Raw genomic sequence first — 15,647 nt, 5'->3', positions numbered from 1 at the left:
ATAAATGTTATAAAATGTTGCCCTGAACTCTTAAGGAAGGGAATTAAAAATCTGGAAAAATTAGTACATAATGCTATGAAAATCCCTGCAATGTTAGGGTTATATTGCACTGGTGAAGAAGCAATTTCTCACTTGGCAGCCAAACTCAGTGCAGAAAAACATTTATTGGCACACTAGAAATCCTATAATCAAATATCTAAAATAATACTGTAAATCAACCCAAAAGTCCCATAATTATGTTGATATATCTATCACAGAGTTAACTGACATAGAGATTTATATGATCATGCAAGAATCATCATACATAGGACAATTGATTTATCATTGTTCAGAAATACAGATTAAGCTAGAAAACCTTCAGCAAGCTGAAAACAGTATGCTTCAGTTTTGTAACATGCTGTTTCTAAATACTGATAGTAAATTTATAAAACAATAGTTTGTATATTTCCATTTTCTCTTATAAACACTTTTCTGAGATGTTAATAAGTGTTGACTTTGGTTTTTGTTTTTTAGTAAAAATTTATATGTGATTAAAGATAGGTTTAATAATATGAATAAGATAGAAAGAACATGATAATGCTACCATTTTCTTTTCCAACCTTAGTAGGGGTAAGCTGTTTTGTACAATTCCATAAAAATACTGAATTCCTAGAAGAGCAACCATTCAAGATTTTACAAACTGGAAAGATAATAAAGCTCTAAAATGCTGAGAAACATTTGTACGTACAGCTGGTCCAGGATAGCCTGCGAGTCCTCCTACTGCTACTCCAGACTTGACATCATACGAATCATACTGGGGAGAATAGTTCTGTGGCAAGGAGACAAATAGATATGATCATTTTAATAGACAGTTCATAATTCTTTTAAAAAGCATTTAGAAGTGCATGCAACATCTACTATCTACTGATAGGTTTTTGTGTGCCAAAAGATGTGGTATGTATTCACTAATTATCTTGTTTATCGTGTCTTTCTCTAGATTTAGACATTAGATATCCTACAGAAGCATTTTCTTGTGGGATGCACAAATCTTTCCACTGTGTTCAATGTTAGTTCCTCCCAATTTTTCCTATTATGCGCTTACTTAAGCTATTATTTCTAAGCAGTATCTACATCATTACAAACATAGGATCATAGGCTGTTTGAGGCCAAAAGAGTCTTGAGATCATATAATACACCTTCTCATTTTGAGCAAAAAAATGAAGTCAAATTATTTTTCAAACACTTAATGATACAAGTAAAATTCATATCCCCTGGATTCTGGTTAATATGACTAAAAGATTCACTCAAAAATAAACATCTCCATAGAAAATAAACCAAAAAAATAGTAGAAAGGCTCATGTGCGTATTGGATTTCTTTGAAGCTTTTTTTAAATTCTAAGTTCCAGGTCTAGAGTTAGGTTCTGTTTGGTTACTAGAATAAGAATAACTTAGACACTATACTTTGGTTCTTGTTGAATTGCTTTTTGAAATGCACTTTTTAACCTCACAAAAATTTGTGTAATATATTTTCTCGTTTCACCTAATTCCATGCAACAGAAATTTTGTCATATTTATTTGTTTGGTTGTTTTACCTGCAGATTTATTTGGCTGCCATGCTTCAGGAGAAGCAAGGTGTGCTCTGAAGTATTAGCAAGAGCAGTTTCATAGGCAGAAATAATCCTGTTCAATAGGAATACTCACAGTTCTTCAACTTCTTTTTGTCTAAACTTTTAGAGGCTTTGACATCGGTTTTAGTAGGAGAATAAAGTATGGATACAGTACTAACTAAATTATTTAGGTTAATTTTTTTTGTTAAGTTCATAGTTCACTTCTTAAACATAATGTGTATGCTATATATCTGCTGAGAAATTAGCAAATTTTCCAAGGATATAGTAGCAATGACATTAGCATTATGAGGAAGAATGAATACTTATAAAGTATTCATTAGAATACTTAGAATAGTGCCTAATACATAGAAGCACTAAATAAGGATTTATTAAATACACTGAATCAGAGAACAGATACAAAGAACTCATAATAGTGAGATGTAATATCGAGTAAAGAAAGAAGATGAACTAGATAGTTTTATGAGGGAATTTTTTAAGTACCATAATTGTTATACCTGAGGACCAGTAGGGCATGATTCACAGATTCCAGGGGGGCCAGGAGAACCAGGGGAACCTGGTTGTCCTGGAATACCAGGGTCACCATTTCTCCCAGGAATACCAGGAGGGCCCTAAAAAGAGAGATAAAAATAAATTAGTGAAAAATCCTGGTGATTCAGAATCATTATCAGATTGTTGTTTCTCCACTTTATAATATTAGGAAACAATATAAGTAATATATTTTCTTTATAACACATACTTTTTTATCAAAATCTTGTGAATAATTTAAGTATAATGTATTCCTTTGTATATTGACCTACACATTTTCTTTAAACTGATCATGGGGGTGAAGACATAATATGAAGTTTGGGAAATTGAAATCTTTACACGTACAATTATGGATTCTCAGTCTGTTGTTTGGTGCTATTATTCAAATATGTGGTAATAAAGAGATGTATGATGAAAGTTCAAATCTAGAAAAAGCAAACTCTTACTAGAATTATCATTAGTATTAATTTTATTCTACTGAAGAATGTTTACTTACTGGATCTCCCTTGGGGCCTTGAGGTCCTTGACCATTAGGAGGGCGAGTAGGCTAATAAATGGAAAAGAAACAAGTTAAACAGGACACAGAATTTGCATATTATTTAGTAACCCAGATTCTAACCAATCCTTATCTTTAAATTGAAACGTCCACTTTTTACTTGTAATAAAAACATGGCTATTTGATGAACATGACTTTCATTCCCTTTTAGGCTCCTATGATATAGGAACTATTCATGTGTCTAAATATGAATATTGAAGATGTACAGTTTATCTTTAAACTCACAGCAGTTGGAGGCTGTGGGCAAACAGCACAACATTCTCCAAATGGAATTTCTGGGTTGGGGCAGTCTAATTCTTGATCGTCACATATTATGTCATCGCAGAGAACGGATCCTGAGTCACAGACACATATTTGGCATGGTTCTGGCTTCCAGACATCTCTATCCGCATAGGACTGACCAAGATGGGAACATCCTCCTTCAACAGCTGAAAAACAAGTTAGATGACGTGAAGTTTCCTTAGGTTTTGCTGAAACGTGATTTTTGTTACTCTGTCAGGACTATTAACAATAGCCAAAGTTGAAAAGGTTTGAAACAAATAATTTCTTCCCTTCATTAGAAAATTATACTTGCCCTATGTAATTTGCTAAGTAGCAAGAAATTAATTAAAATATCATATCTGCTTGTTAATATAAAATTGGCACACCATAGTCAATTTTCCTTAAGACCAGTAGATATTTTAATTTCATTTATAGTAAGAATTAACATCAATGTATATCACACAAGCATTTAAACATTTATTTATTAAAGGAAAATTGAAAATAAGCTTTTCTACCCAATTGCTATTCTTTGCCTTAACAGCAGATGGGAGCATTAAACTAAAAAGATGATTTTGTCACTAACTCTGAAGACTTTCTGGATTTTATTAACCTAGTTGAGAAATTCAGGGGAAAACTGAGCTAATCTTGGCAGCATAAAACTCTACCAGATTTTCCCGGGAAAGTTTTAACAGAACTTATTATGTGTATTGAATGTCACTGTTAGCTCTATTTGGCATTAGTAGCTCAACATGATATGACATAATATATTGTATATCCCATATGGATGTAAAGACATTTCCAAATCACCAAAAAGAAAAGAAAAAGATGTTTTTAAAATAAATATTGGCAAGGAATAAGTAAAAATAATAGGGAAAATATGAATCATAACCATCTGTATTTGTGGCTTAAAATGGTAAAAAAAATTGCTTCAACCAAAATTTTAGACTTGCTTCATAATTATATACAAGGTACTGAAATTTCAGCAGCTATTAACTATGAATCAGCTTAGGAATTGCCAAAACAAAACCTGGTCTCAATTCTTAAGGCATTAGCTGTGTATTGTGGTTAAATACAACTTTAGTTCTTGACAATTAGTATGATAGTTTGCCAGTAATTGAGTAAATAAATAATAAGTTTCTAAGCATCTGCAAAAATTTTTGCAAACAACAAATGATGTACTGTTCAGTAATTTATATTTTTGTGAGACGGTGAAATTTTTATTTTCTCAAAGCCAAGATATTTAAAATGTCTATTGAAAGAGGCCTGCTTCCGAGTAGGCAAGTAGTTCAAAATTAGTTTTTGCCACCTAGTGGTCAAGAGGCCTTTTAGTGGTCCTAAGATTTTTCCATCTGGGCACTACATGCAGCCACAAAAGATCACCTTTTCAAGTTCTTGTTGCTATATCATCTCTCTGTCTAGGGTAATAATAATTTAGGTTTGTGTTTAAATGAGTTGAAATGTTTAGCTGATGTAGTAAATGTTCACCAAAAAGAATTTCAAAACCTAGACTCTAGAAAGTACTGCAATTGCTTCCCCACCTCATTTCCATTTATGTGTTCTGATACAAATTTAATGATATTGTACAAGACACTTGATCTACTCAAGAAGTTTTAAAAATCCATTCTTTTTTATGTTACAATTTCTCAATGTAGTTTACAGCTAATGAAGGAAAGCTTCATTTTTAATTGCAATTTTAAGTAGGCAAATAATTTGTTTATTTAGAAAAGTTATTCTAATTCCTCCCCTATGTTTGAAACACATATATGAGAACATGGGATATATTTTCTATATACATTTCCTAAGCTTTTAAAGCAGCATTTCTTAATTCTTAGTGAATATAAAAGCTGAATACCAAAATGCTTATCTCAGTGGAAATGAAGTAGGCCTATTTGAATGGTGTTATGGAAAATATATTTAAGAGAAGAGCAAAGTCATTTACACATTGGTGTGAAGAGTAATAACATAGGTGAGTCTATGCATTAAACTCATCTTGTTCTCTAGACAGAACTGGCGTTTCATATTTAAGTACTAAGTTCACCAGTGTGCAGAAAAGGTCCGAAAATTTGGGGTTGGAAGATTGTGCAGTAAAATTACATGGAACACTGTAATTACATTGGTTTCTTTTCTCAAAATGAACCACTTAAAAATTTTCTCCAAATCAACTTTATATGAAATGTTCCTACAGATTAGTTTCAGCTCAAGATTTTCCCATTAATAATGTGTATTTTAAGCCCTCCAGATCCATCCTCAAAAGCATTGTTAGATTGTACGGATGATTCTTTTAGCTCATTGCCTCTGGATCAGGCATATCTTTTCACACTTAATACAGCATGTGGATTATGAAAAACAGCTATTGAATACTAAAGGCATATTAAAGACAAATGAAGATAACAGTTAAAGCTAGGCTCAAACATTTCCTATTTTAAGTATCTTCTATATGTTCTTGATCTGCCTAGAAATTAACATAAATACTTTTCCCTCCTGTGTATTCATCCTCCTATGTTTATGTCTCATTAAGGGTGTCCTCACATCATTAGAAATACAGTACTTTCCATTTGTTCTGCTAATTATTAAATAAATGAGCACAATATTGACTTATTAAAATTGTAAATGAGTTTGTTAAAATTGGGTCAAATGCAATGTTATAAATATTAACGTTGTTATTTAGCTTATTGTTTCCAAATTTTATTAGAAACATATTATAGTACTTTTTAAAACACGGAGGCCTCAATATAAAGATTATTTTAGTGCAATTTAAAAAATTATCATATTCTTAAAATATTTTTTTCTTCTCACCTGCACATGACAGTCAACATGGTGCATGCATGTTTTGTTTTACTTTAGAAAGTCATATTGTTTTAAGTAAAAAAAGAGAGTTGGAATGTTTAAAAAATAAGAATTAATGCAACTTTGTTTATTGCCATAACTTATTTCACATCCACTTGAAATAAATTTGGCTCTCCTGAGAAGTCAGCTCCTGTAAAAACTTGTGGCTGAAAATTAGCCCTTTCTCTGTTTTTCTACCTTAGTTACCTTTGCTGAAAAAAAAGAGTTTTGTATAGCTTCCTTTATTATTCCATGCATGACAAAATATAGTTAGCAATACATTCTACTGAAAGTTAAAGCTCTTAGATTGATGTTTCATGGACCTTTATTTAATACCTAGTAATGTGTGCGAAAATCATGGCAAAGTCAAGGAAAAGAATGTTCTGTTTCTAGAGGAATAAAAATGCTCTAGTTAGCCATTTGCAACATTTAGAAATAGAATAGAAAATGGGATTTAGAAGTAAGTCATCTCATATTATTCTCTTCATTTCTTAGATATCTGTATTCAGAGTAGCTTTGGTTAAAAAAATAAGTTAATTTTTTCCAAAAATATTAAATAAAAGGCAAATAATTTCATTTTACTATTGGAAAGTAATGGACTTTCCAATTATTTCCATTATTTTAGTTGTTTAAATCTCTCTGTTCCAATTTATAATTAATTTTAAATTCCATCTCCCATGTCATTTGGTGTTTCTGTTCCTTACTACAAAGTACAATTCTGAAAGAAATTTACTTGTGATCACACAAGCAATGTATTAAACTCAATCATCTCCTTGCTGGGATCTATAATATAAAACATATTGAAGCTAACACATGTCTTAAACCACTCTTAGCTGCTTCTTTCCTAGTTTTCTATTTTGGAATTTTAGAGAAAAATAAAGCCAGATAACATAATTTTATATTTTTAGATGTGCATAAAGCTTACTATTTTGTGATTTTTTTTGTTTCCATTCTTCATGTTAAATCATGCTGACTTGAAGAAATCATATTGTTTGGACAAAAAATGAATGTTATGTTTGTCTTAATACTATTTTTGGAGCAATAATATTATTCCCTAAAGCACCTAATTAAATTAGTTAATTTGGCTTGAATGAAAAGTGAATATTTTTTCCTTTCCTCTTCTTACTAAATCCTTATCTGGGAAAAGATGTTGTATAATCTGAAAATCTAAGAATCACAGATAGGATATATAAATTATCATAATTATTTTCATTACTTTAGAAAGCTGAATATTTTGTACGTGTGGGTATTTGGCATTCATATAGTTTCCAATTGAAATATGTTTGGTTTGCCTTTTAAATGATACTGTTTGGAAAACATGAATTTTAATAAAATATTTTTTCTGCTGCTTATGTATTTATCAGAGTATCTTAAAATATGTTAGATTACTTAACAAAAAGGACTCTGAAGAAAGTATCTGTAGACATTCTAGGTGAATAATTTTAATTTAAAAGCACTGTTTTGCATAGAAAATAAGATTTTATTTATTCTTGCTACCTCCAGGAAAAAAAGTTGATAAATTATCATTTGTAGATATTTTCTTGTTTCATATTTTATAGATATATGCTTTTTCAATCTCCTTAGAAATGTCCTTTAAGTTGGATAATCTTTTAGAATTCAATTAATCTTTTAGAATTGTCTAAAAGATTAATCTTTTAGAATTCAATCTCCTTAGAAATGTCCTTTAAGTTGATTAATATTTTATCCTGTTAAAAATAAAAATAATTAGATAATTAGAAAATTTTAAGTATCATATATCTAACCACCAGCAATTGCATATATAATAAAATCTGCTTAGTGTCAAATTATAAAAACATTAAAGAGAATATATTCTACTTGTCTTATTACATTTGGCAAACAACTTTAAATTGTATAGTCTTATAAATAAAATTTTACATTTCACCATCCTTATCACTAAGTTACTAAGTACTTTAATTTCTTCCTTAGAGTAATTTTATTTGCCAGCGTTAGTAAAACTAGTGCTATAGTACCTCCTATCTTGTAGGCACTGCTCTGAGTAGTTTGAATATCTATTTTGCTTCATACTCCCAAAGGCCTTATGAGCTTACAGCTGTCATAATCCTAATTTTACAGATGAGGAATCTTAACTACAGAAACATTAAGTAATTTTCCCAAGGTTACACAGTCAGGGTAAAAAAGATCTGAGTGTAAGAAGGCTTTCTCTAAATTTGATACTCTTAATTACTGCATTCTATTTTCTTTCTGCTATTTCACAACTGAGTACGATTAAAGAAGCCAACTCCAAAGCTCTGTCCCATATGATTTTTTATCCCTGCAAGGTTAAAATCTGAATCTAGATAGGTATATTTTGAAGGACAACAGTTCTTTGCAAAATATTTTTCTATCTGGCCTCAAAACAGGAAGATGCCATCTGGAGTTAAATTCTCCTGTTTATTTTCTCTTGACCTTATGAAGAAGGGTTATATCTCTAAAGCTACCCTGATGACATCCAGACCACCAACAGAATAAATGTGTGACTCAGAAACCCTGCATACATTTTGCTATATACAAAAAAGTAGGGTTCTAACAACAATAGCACCAGACAGAAAAGACTTCTGCATCCAATGCAAAAATATGTTTAAGATGTCTCATTAACACACTGTTTTTCAGAAAATATAGTTACTAAATGATTCATGTTAATATACATCTAAGTTCATCAGAAGTTTTCATTGAATGAAACTGGAACGTTGTGAACATGCTATGCAACTCCAAAGAGTATTTCCGTGATTTTAATTTACTTGAGAAATGCAGTCTCTGTCATCCTCCACACAAAATACTATAGAAAAACAGTTTCAGAAAAATATACGCCATTTTACTGAAGCAGTACTTTCTTAATACCAGAATTCAAGGGAAATTTAACTTTTAATAATTTCTGGATCTTTTCTCTTTGATGTTTACATCTTTTGGGCATTTTGACTCGTCCTCTTTCAACGTTTCATTTTGTTCATTAAGACTACATTTTAAACAGCAGTGCTTGACCTCAGTCATGGAAAAAAAACAAGGGTTTTATTAGTTAATCTGAAAGGAATCCACTTCTGCTGTGTTTTCATTAGACACAGACTGAAACTCTGGTGGTTAATGTAACTCCCCCAACTGCAGTTCACAAATGATTTATGTAAGAATAGCTATCTCATTTTTTCCGTTGTCATCTTGACATGAAACAGGCAAAGTTTCCCCTTTGAAAAGTCTGGAGAGTTTTTTTTACACTATATGATCTTTTTTTTTTTTTTTTTTTTTTTTTTGAGTGTGGAAACAATGGGATTGAGCTTTTATCTTAGGGAAAACTTTTACAAGAAACAGTTCACTGAGAGGGTTCCAGAAAGTTATTGTAGACCTGGAAACTTTACAACTGTTTCTCATGTCCAGCAAAAGCAATAACATCTTTCATCTTTAAAGCTTTAATTCTTAAGCAATCTACTTTAATCACTTCAAGGTGGTGATATCATTAGATGTTACAAAATTAAAGAGCTGGGCTACATAATTTTTGGAACTCTGCACCAAAGAAGCCATTCACAATGGAAACTGTGGAGTTTCGGTAGATGGCACTCTTTTCTCTGAGTGACAACTCAAGGTCCAGCATGTGACTGTAGATGTAGAACAGGGGCTTTCCTGAGGAGCTGTCCTTTAGCCTCAGCTATAATCCTGGTAAACTTACAGCCAATCATTCTTGATTTTTAAAAAGAAGCCTGTAGATAAGACATCAATCCAGGAATCTGAATTAGTTAAGAGGCATTTAATCACAGTCTTTCCTTCTTTCCCAGAATTGTTCCAGTGGCTTTGCTTTCTTTTCGTATAATGCTGAAATGTTTAATTCCAGAATTTAATAAAAATACCTTTTTATATGTAGGCCTTTAGATCACTTAAAGAGTATTCAACATCAGATGATCTAAAGGCCTGTACATAAATATGTATTTTTGAAAATCCAAATTTTTCAAGGCTCTGTTATTACCTGAGCATTTTTCTTTCCCTAGAAAAAAAGCTCAGGTAAGTAAATACAAGGTATCATGGAGGAAAAACACAAAGTGTTATAATACTTTATTTACTCACACAGAACTGGTGATAATTTCTTTTAAAATGATAAGATCCTGAGCTTCCGGGGTTTTAAAAAAATAAACGTACTACTCTCTATAAAATTGAATATTAAACAGAAAAATACCTATTCTTTTTTTTTCACCTTTAGAAATGCATTATTAGTTCATGTACTTTCTAGGACGATATATAATTTTTTAAGTATCTCCTTTCAATGACAAATAGTTACAAAATTAAGAAAATTCAAATATTCTGATTTTAATGTGTATTCTATAATTATCTAAGACTGAACAGAATATTGGTCCTAGCCTTGACTCCGTCATTTTCTAGTTTTGTAATCTCAAATAAAGCACTGATCCATGTTAGGTGACTGACACTGAGATATGTGAGCAACTATGCATTCTCTCCCTTTAAAAGTGCAATTGTTCCTAAATGTATGTAACCTTTTCCTGTTAGTTCAGTGTGTTTAATTGTAGGGACGAACACAAACCAGAAAACTTGAATGTTACCTGAGCAAGTTACAAATTCCCTCTTAAAGCATAATGAAAAAAATATACTCTCATGACGTCTAATAAGAAACTGATTCTCTGAGTCCATTTACAGTTTTAAAATTCTAAAACAACTAGAGGCCTACAGTTTATTTTACTGGAATTATCACTGTAGCAAAATATAGAAACTCAAACATTAGTACACATTTAATTAAAATAAAGTTTCTGTTTCTGCCCTAATGGAGCAGTATTACTTAGTAACAGCTGTCTATAATCTATCTAGCAATTAAGCAGTGAATAAAATACTTATGTCAAATAAGGACTACATCAGAGACACGAAAAATGTATTTAAACAATAGTCATATGTAGAATTTTTTAAGTGGCCGTAACATTTAAGCTAATTTCCAAAAAGATTCTGAATATTGTTACCATTGTGTTTTCGTGTCAGTATATGTGTTTGCAATATTTATCCGTAACATACTAATTTCCTTAGGAGAGCAGTGTTAACATTTAAAATTCACGCATATGAATTTTTTAAAGCTCATTATAAACTACCAAAGCCAGCTACATAACATTAATATTGGCATTCGTTATGTAAATGGTAACCTGGCTTGTCAGCCACTAGGTGACGCATCTTTGCACTTAAAACTTGGCATGTTTATAATCTACAGGAAATATAAAACAGACCATGTTTCTCCATTGGTGGATTAAAACACATGAATTAAATACAATGTTCACAAATTTGTAAGACGACCAAAATTCTTTTTGAGGACTTGTTTGTATCCAGAAAATGCCTGTGAGTGAACTAGAAGTGAGTGTTCATTAGAGCTGTGCCGTCTCTGAAGTTATGAGGGCATATATAAGAAACCCCACCCCAGAACTTTATGACAGCTCTCAGTGTGCTGTATATCCAGATACCTCCTGTAACTTTTCCAAAGCTTATCTAATAGCAGAATTTCCTTGTAAAACCCATAGGGAACATAAGATGTACTGTCTTAAGTCACTTAAACTTTACTTTTACCCATGACAAAAAAAATAGGCTGAACAGTTCTCTTTCAACTCTTTTTGAGCTTAAGAACACACAAATACATATCAGCAAAATTTTATACTTATTGATTATTTTTTGCATCTAAAGAGAAAGAGGGAAATAAACAGAACTTAATGTGATGTCAAGGTACTGTAAGTGGCAAACACCCCCCCTCTAAAGTTGGATTGGGAAGAAAAATAGCCACAGTGCTTATAAAAAGCTTGCAACCACGAGGCAACTACAAATATGTTGCAATTTTTTGAGCTAAAACCCCTAAGTTTGTAGTCTTTTCAATAAGTGGTTGGCGGGGGATAGTAGTCATTTGGTATCCTAAAAAAGGACTGTGAGTTGTAGCATCTCCTGGGAAGAGCAGGATAGGGAGGAAAAGGGGAGAGGAATGAGAAAGGAAGAAGGATTGAGAGTTCAGGGGAAAGAAAGGGTGAGGAGGCAAGGAGAGAGAGAACTAAAAAAAAAGAAATGGAGGCATAAGGAGGCCACATGGGGAGTAGGGAGGGAGTAACAGGCAGGGAAGACAGAGGAGGAGAGAGGAGTAGAGATGGGCTTGCCTAGGAAGGGGTGGGGTGATGAGTGAAGAGAAGTCTAAAGGAGCCAAAAGGGGTGGAGAGAGATAAGGAGGAGGGCAAAGCGAAGGAGAGGAGGGGTAAGGAGGAGAGGAAATTACAGGAACAAGGAAAATGGGTGTTTCCTTTCTTTTGTGTCCATGGGCTGAATATAACTGAAGACATTTCATTGTATATCTACCCCTCCCCTCATACACACATTTACATGTATTACCTATGAGGACAACAAATACATTTGATATTACAAACAAAAACCAAATTTTCATGCAGTGTCCTTTGCAAAATTTATATGTTTAAATGTAACCATGTTTAGTTATGTGCAATAAAAATTGTCTAATAATTTCTCCTAGCTATCTTTACATTTAGCACTTAAATATTTATTTCTATGGAAGTTTGTATTCCAATTTGTTCAGCATTTTCATGACTATGGTAAATAAAAGTATATTTTCACATAAATAATGAGACAAATGTGTTTTTAGGGGAAATTAGAATATGAAAAACATTACATGCAATTATTAGAAAATATAGCAAAACAGCTTTCTGAAGTCAAACAGTACTAGTATCTTTACCTTGTTTGCAGCAAAGTCAAACCTCCTGTTGAAACATTTTAAAAAATATTTTCTTCATTAATGCGAATGTGGTTAAAATGTAGAATATGTGGAAAATATTAGTCCCTTAATATCAAGCTACTAGAAAAGATGAATTAATCAATCATTCTTGAAACAAAATAAAAACAGGAATAATAAAATGTTTTAGCAGTTTGATCCCTTTGAAGAATGTTTATAGGTATCTTGTAGCCATTTTACAGAAATATTCAATGATTCTGATAATGCGTAGAACCTTCCTTTAGACTGTTCTTAATCCATGATATTTGAAATGCATTCTTATTCAGAAAACAATGCTCAATATTCTAACCTTACGAAGAATCCAGCAGACAAAGAGGAACATAAAATTATTGCAAGAGACCAATAACTTCCAGACTGCCTGGGGAAGTATTCCAAGATGTTAACAATCCAGGAGGGAAAAATTTTAAAGCCATTTTTAAAAGTTTCCAGTGCCTTTAACATGAAAACAAGTTAGTACAAGAACATCTTATCTTAAGCACAGAACTCTTAAAAACACACATAACGCTACTATTTTTCAAGTAATGTGAAAAAGCACAGCCATGGTCAGTTCAACGTTTCACAATCTGGAGCTTATAGAGGAAATTATCTTGAATCAGGCAACTGATTTTCCCCTTTACACCCCTCTTTGTGAGGAGAAGAAAGACAAAAATCCCATAAAGTTTCTTGAAATCAGTACCTACTCACCTTCCTGTTGTGCCAAAATAATAGTGGGATGAAGCAGAGCGAGAAGTAGCCAGCTCCCCTTTTGCACAAAGCTCATCATGTCTAAATATCAGACATGAGACTCTTTGTGCAAAAAGGAGAAAAGAAAAGCAGTTCAAAGTAGCACCATCAAGTTGTTCCCTGCCCTTCAGCACCGGGCCCGTCATAAAACTCAGCCACTGAGATTCCTTTGCTTTGGCCTTAAATAGGAAAAAGTTTGGCTTCCCTCACTTTCCAGCCCCTTTCTGAAATATGAGAGCCGCACCCATCCCCTCAGCAGTAAAAGAAATGATAAATATTTCTTTTTCCCTTATAGAAGACACAACCCACAGTAAGAAAAAGAGCACATCTGGAGTTTGTATGCATCTGCTTATGTAAAAGTTTTTTTACATATTTCACTCTTACATATATGTTTGTATAACTTAGGAACGTATAGAAATGCTCTGCCTTGTTTTAATACATACAATGTAAATGCATACATTTTTATTTCCCCTTATAAAGTTAACAACTGCATAATTTTGAAAAACTGCTTGATGCCCATTTATCTAGTATGTCTAATTTGCAGAACTGATCTTCCTAGAAGATTTTAATGTTGGGATTTTGCCAGAAGTAATCCTAACTCAATTTAAATAGGAGACTGTAAGAGACTCACGGAAAGAAATGCCACCGTATGCCCCTTCGACTCATCCACCCGCCCTGGGTCCTAGAAGTTAAGTTTCAGGCAAATATCAAAAGACAAAGTATTTGAGCAATGTTTGAATGGCTTCCTAAAAGTTAGATACTTATCTATAGCTGTTTCCATTTCTCACAAATTTCTTTAGCAAGCCAGAGTGCTTTCTTGTGAGATTTCCAATTTTTATGCTGCCTGGGAAAGACAGAACAGATTTTTCTAGAGAAAAATTCAGCCTTTTCATGACATAACTTTTTAGGAAACTGGAAGAGAAAGAGTTTATCACATAGAATAGCAAAAGAGTACCAGAGAAAGTGGTCATTTTTTTCTGCATTACTCTAAAGATTGGTATAAATATTTCTAATTTAGACTTTTATGTGTATACTTTCCAGATCCTCATCCACAAAACTTTCCAATCTATTTCTGGATCTATCTAAGCAGTAATTTTTGTGTCATATTTGAAAGAGGGGCAAATACCATTTATAGGTCTTTGATAAATCTCTGCAGGAAAAATATGCTTGTCCACAGTATAAGGCTATATCTGGCAATGGAGATATTTCTTTACACCCTAATCATCAGTTCATAGTTAGTTCATCTATCTCTATAATCTACAGTGGACATTTCAATTCTAATCAAGGTCACTTGAACTAATTTTCTTCATCTTCACCTAAACATGTCCGTCTCTATGGCTGTGCACATAAAATTCTCCCCATTTCACACCAATTCATGGAAGTCACTTCCTCATGCCCCAATGCAAAACTTTCCTCCTTAAGTAAATTACCTCCTTTAAACTAATTTTCATCTTTCTCTTTCTTCTAATTTGTGTTACTAAATTTTCACTCAACTCATGTCATATGTATATTCCCAGGTGTACATGAATCCTGTAAGCATGGACAGTGGCAAACTTGCTTTCTTGTTTCTTGCATCTTTTTTTTTTTTTTTTTTTTGAGACGGGGTCTCCCTCTCTCGCCCAGGCTGGACTGCAGTGGCGCAATCTCGGCTCACGGCAAGCTCCGCCTCCCGGGTTCACGCCATTCTCCTGCCTCAGCCTCCGGAGTAGCTGGGACTACAGGCGCCCGCCACTACACCTGGTTAATTTTTTTGTGTTTTTAGTAGAGACGGGGTTTCACCGTGTTAGTCAGGACGGTCTTGATCTCCTGACCTCGTGATCCGCCCGCCTCGGCCTCCCAAGCTTTCTTATATCTTTAGTCACAAGGGCACAAACCAAGACATCTCAATGTAGATGACATCATTTGATGACAGGAAAGGAAAACTAGAACGAGACCAACCTCTTGTGTATCTTTATTTTAGATTGGAGAGTCACTGCTTGGGGGCGTGGGAGAAAAGTAACTGTTGAGAATGGTCATGAATATAAGCTTTTCTACTGGATCACAGTAGAGATGTTGGGGAAAGGCTGTTACATGCATCTTTCTGTCTTTCAAACATCTTTGTCCTGTACACAAAAAATATTTCCTGTGTTCAAACCAATTCAGAAACATAGTTTTTCTCATGATGTCTTTGTATCTACATAGAATTCATATATCTATATTAGATTTCTCTCATTGTTTTAGGTGGTCTATAAAAGCTGAAATTTATTGAATTTCTTCATTAGATTTATTTTCCACTGTGAAAAATTAGAAATGTTATTTTTAAAATAATGCTTGTTATGCTTTATTTTAGGCATTATAAATAAAATTACTATCGTTCTAAAATTCTTAATTTGCTTAG

The 15,647-nt window shown here is 32.7% G+C and overlaps 1 protein-coding gene across 1 annotated transcript in view; it reads right to left on the bottom strand.

The window, feature by feature from the left end:
* COL3A1 (collagen type III alpha 1 chain) overlaps positions 1-13,577 on the bottom strand; it is a 37,912-nt gene extending 24,335 nt beyond the window's left edge. The window contains exons 1-5 of the mRNA XM_004032945.5: positions 13,232-13,577; positions 2,914-3,116; positions 2,629-2,679; positions 2,102-2,215; positions 728-808 (exon numbers count right to left, since the gene is read on the bottom strand). Of these exons, the coding sequence (XP_004032993.1) occupies positions 728-808; positions 2,102-2,215; positions 2,629-2,679; positions 2,914-3,116; positions 13,232-13,310 (528 nt within the window). The 5' untranslated portion in view covers positions 13,311-13,577. The remainder of the gene's footprint in view (positions 1-727; positions 809-2,101; positions 2,216-2,628; positions 2,680-2,913; positions 3,117-13,231) is intronic.
* Positions 13,578-15,647: the final 2,070 nt, after the last annotated feature.

This window comes from Gorilla gorilla, chromosome 11, assembly GCF_029281585.2.
Source record: "Gorilla gorilla gorilla isolate KB3781 chromosome 11, NHGRI_mGorGor1-v2.1_pri, whole genome shotgun sequence".
Taxonomy (NCBI): domain Eukaryota; kingdom Metazoa; phylum Chordata; class Mammalia; order Primates; family Hominidae; genus Gorilla; species Gorilla gorilla.
The sequence above is the reverse complement of the archived record's forward strand: the minus strand, read 5'-3'. Positions and strand labels throughout refer to the sequence as shown.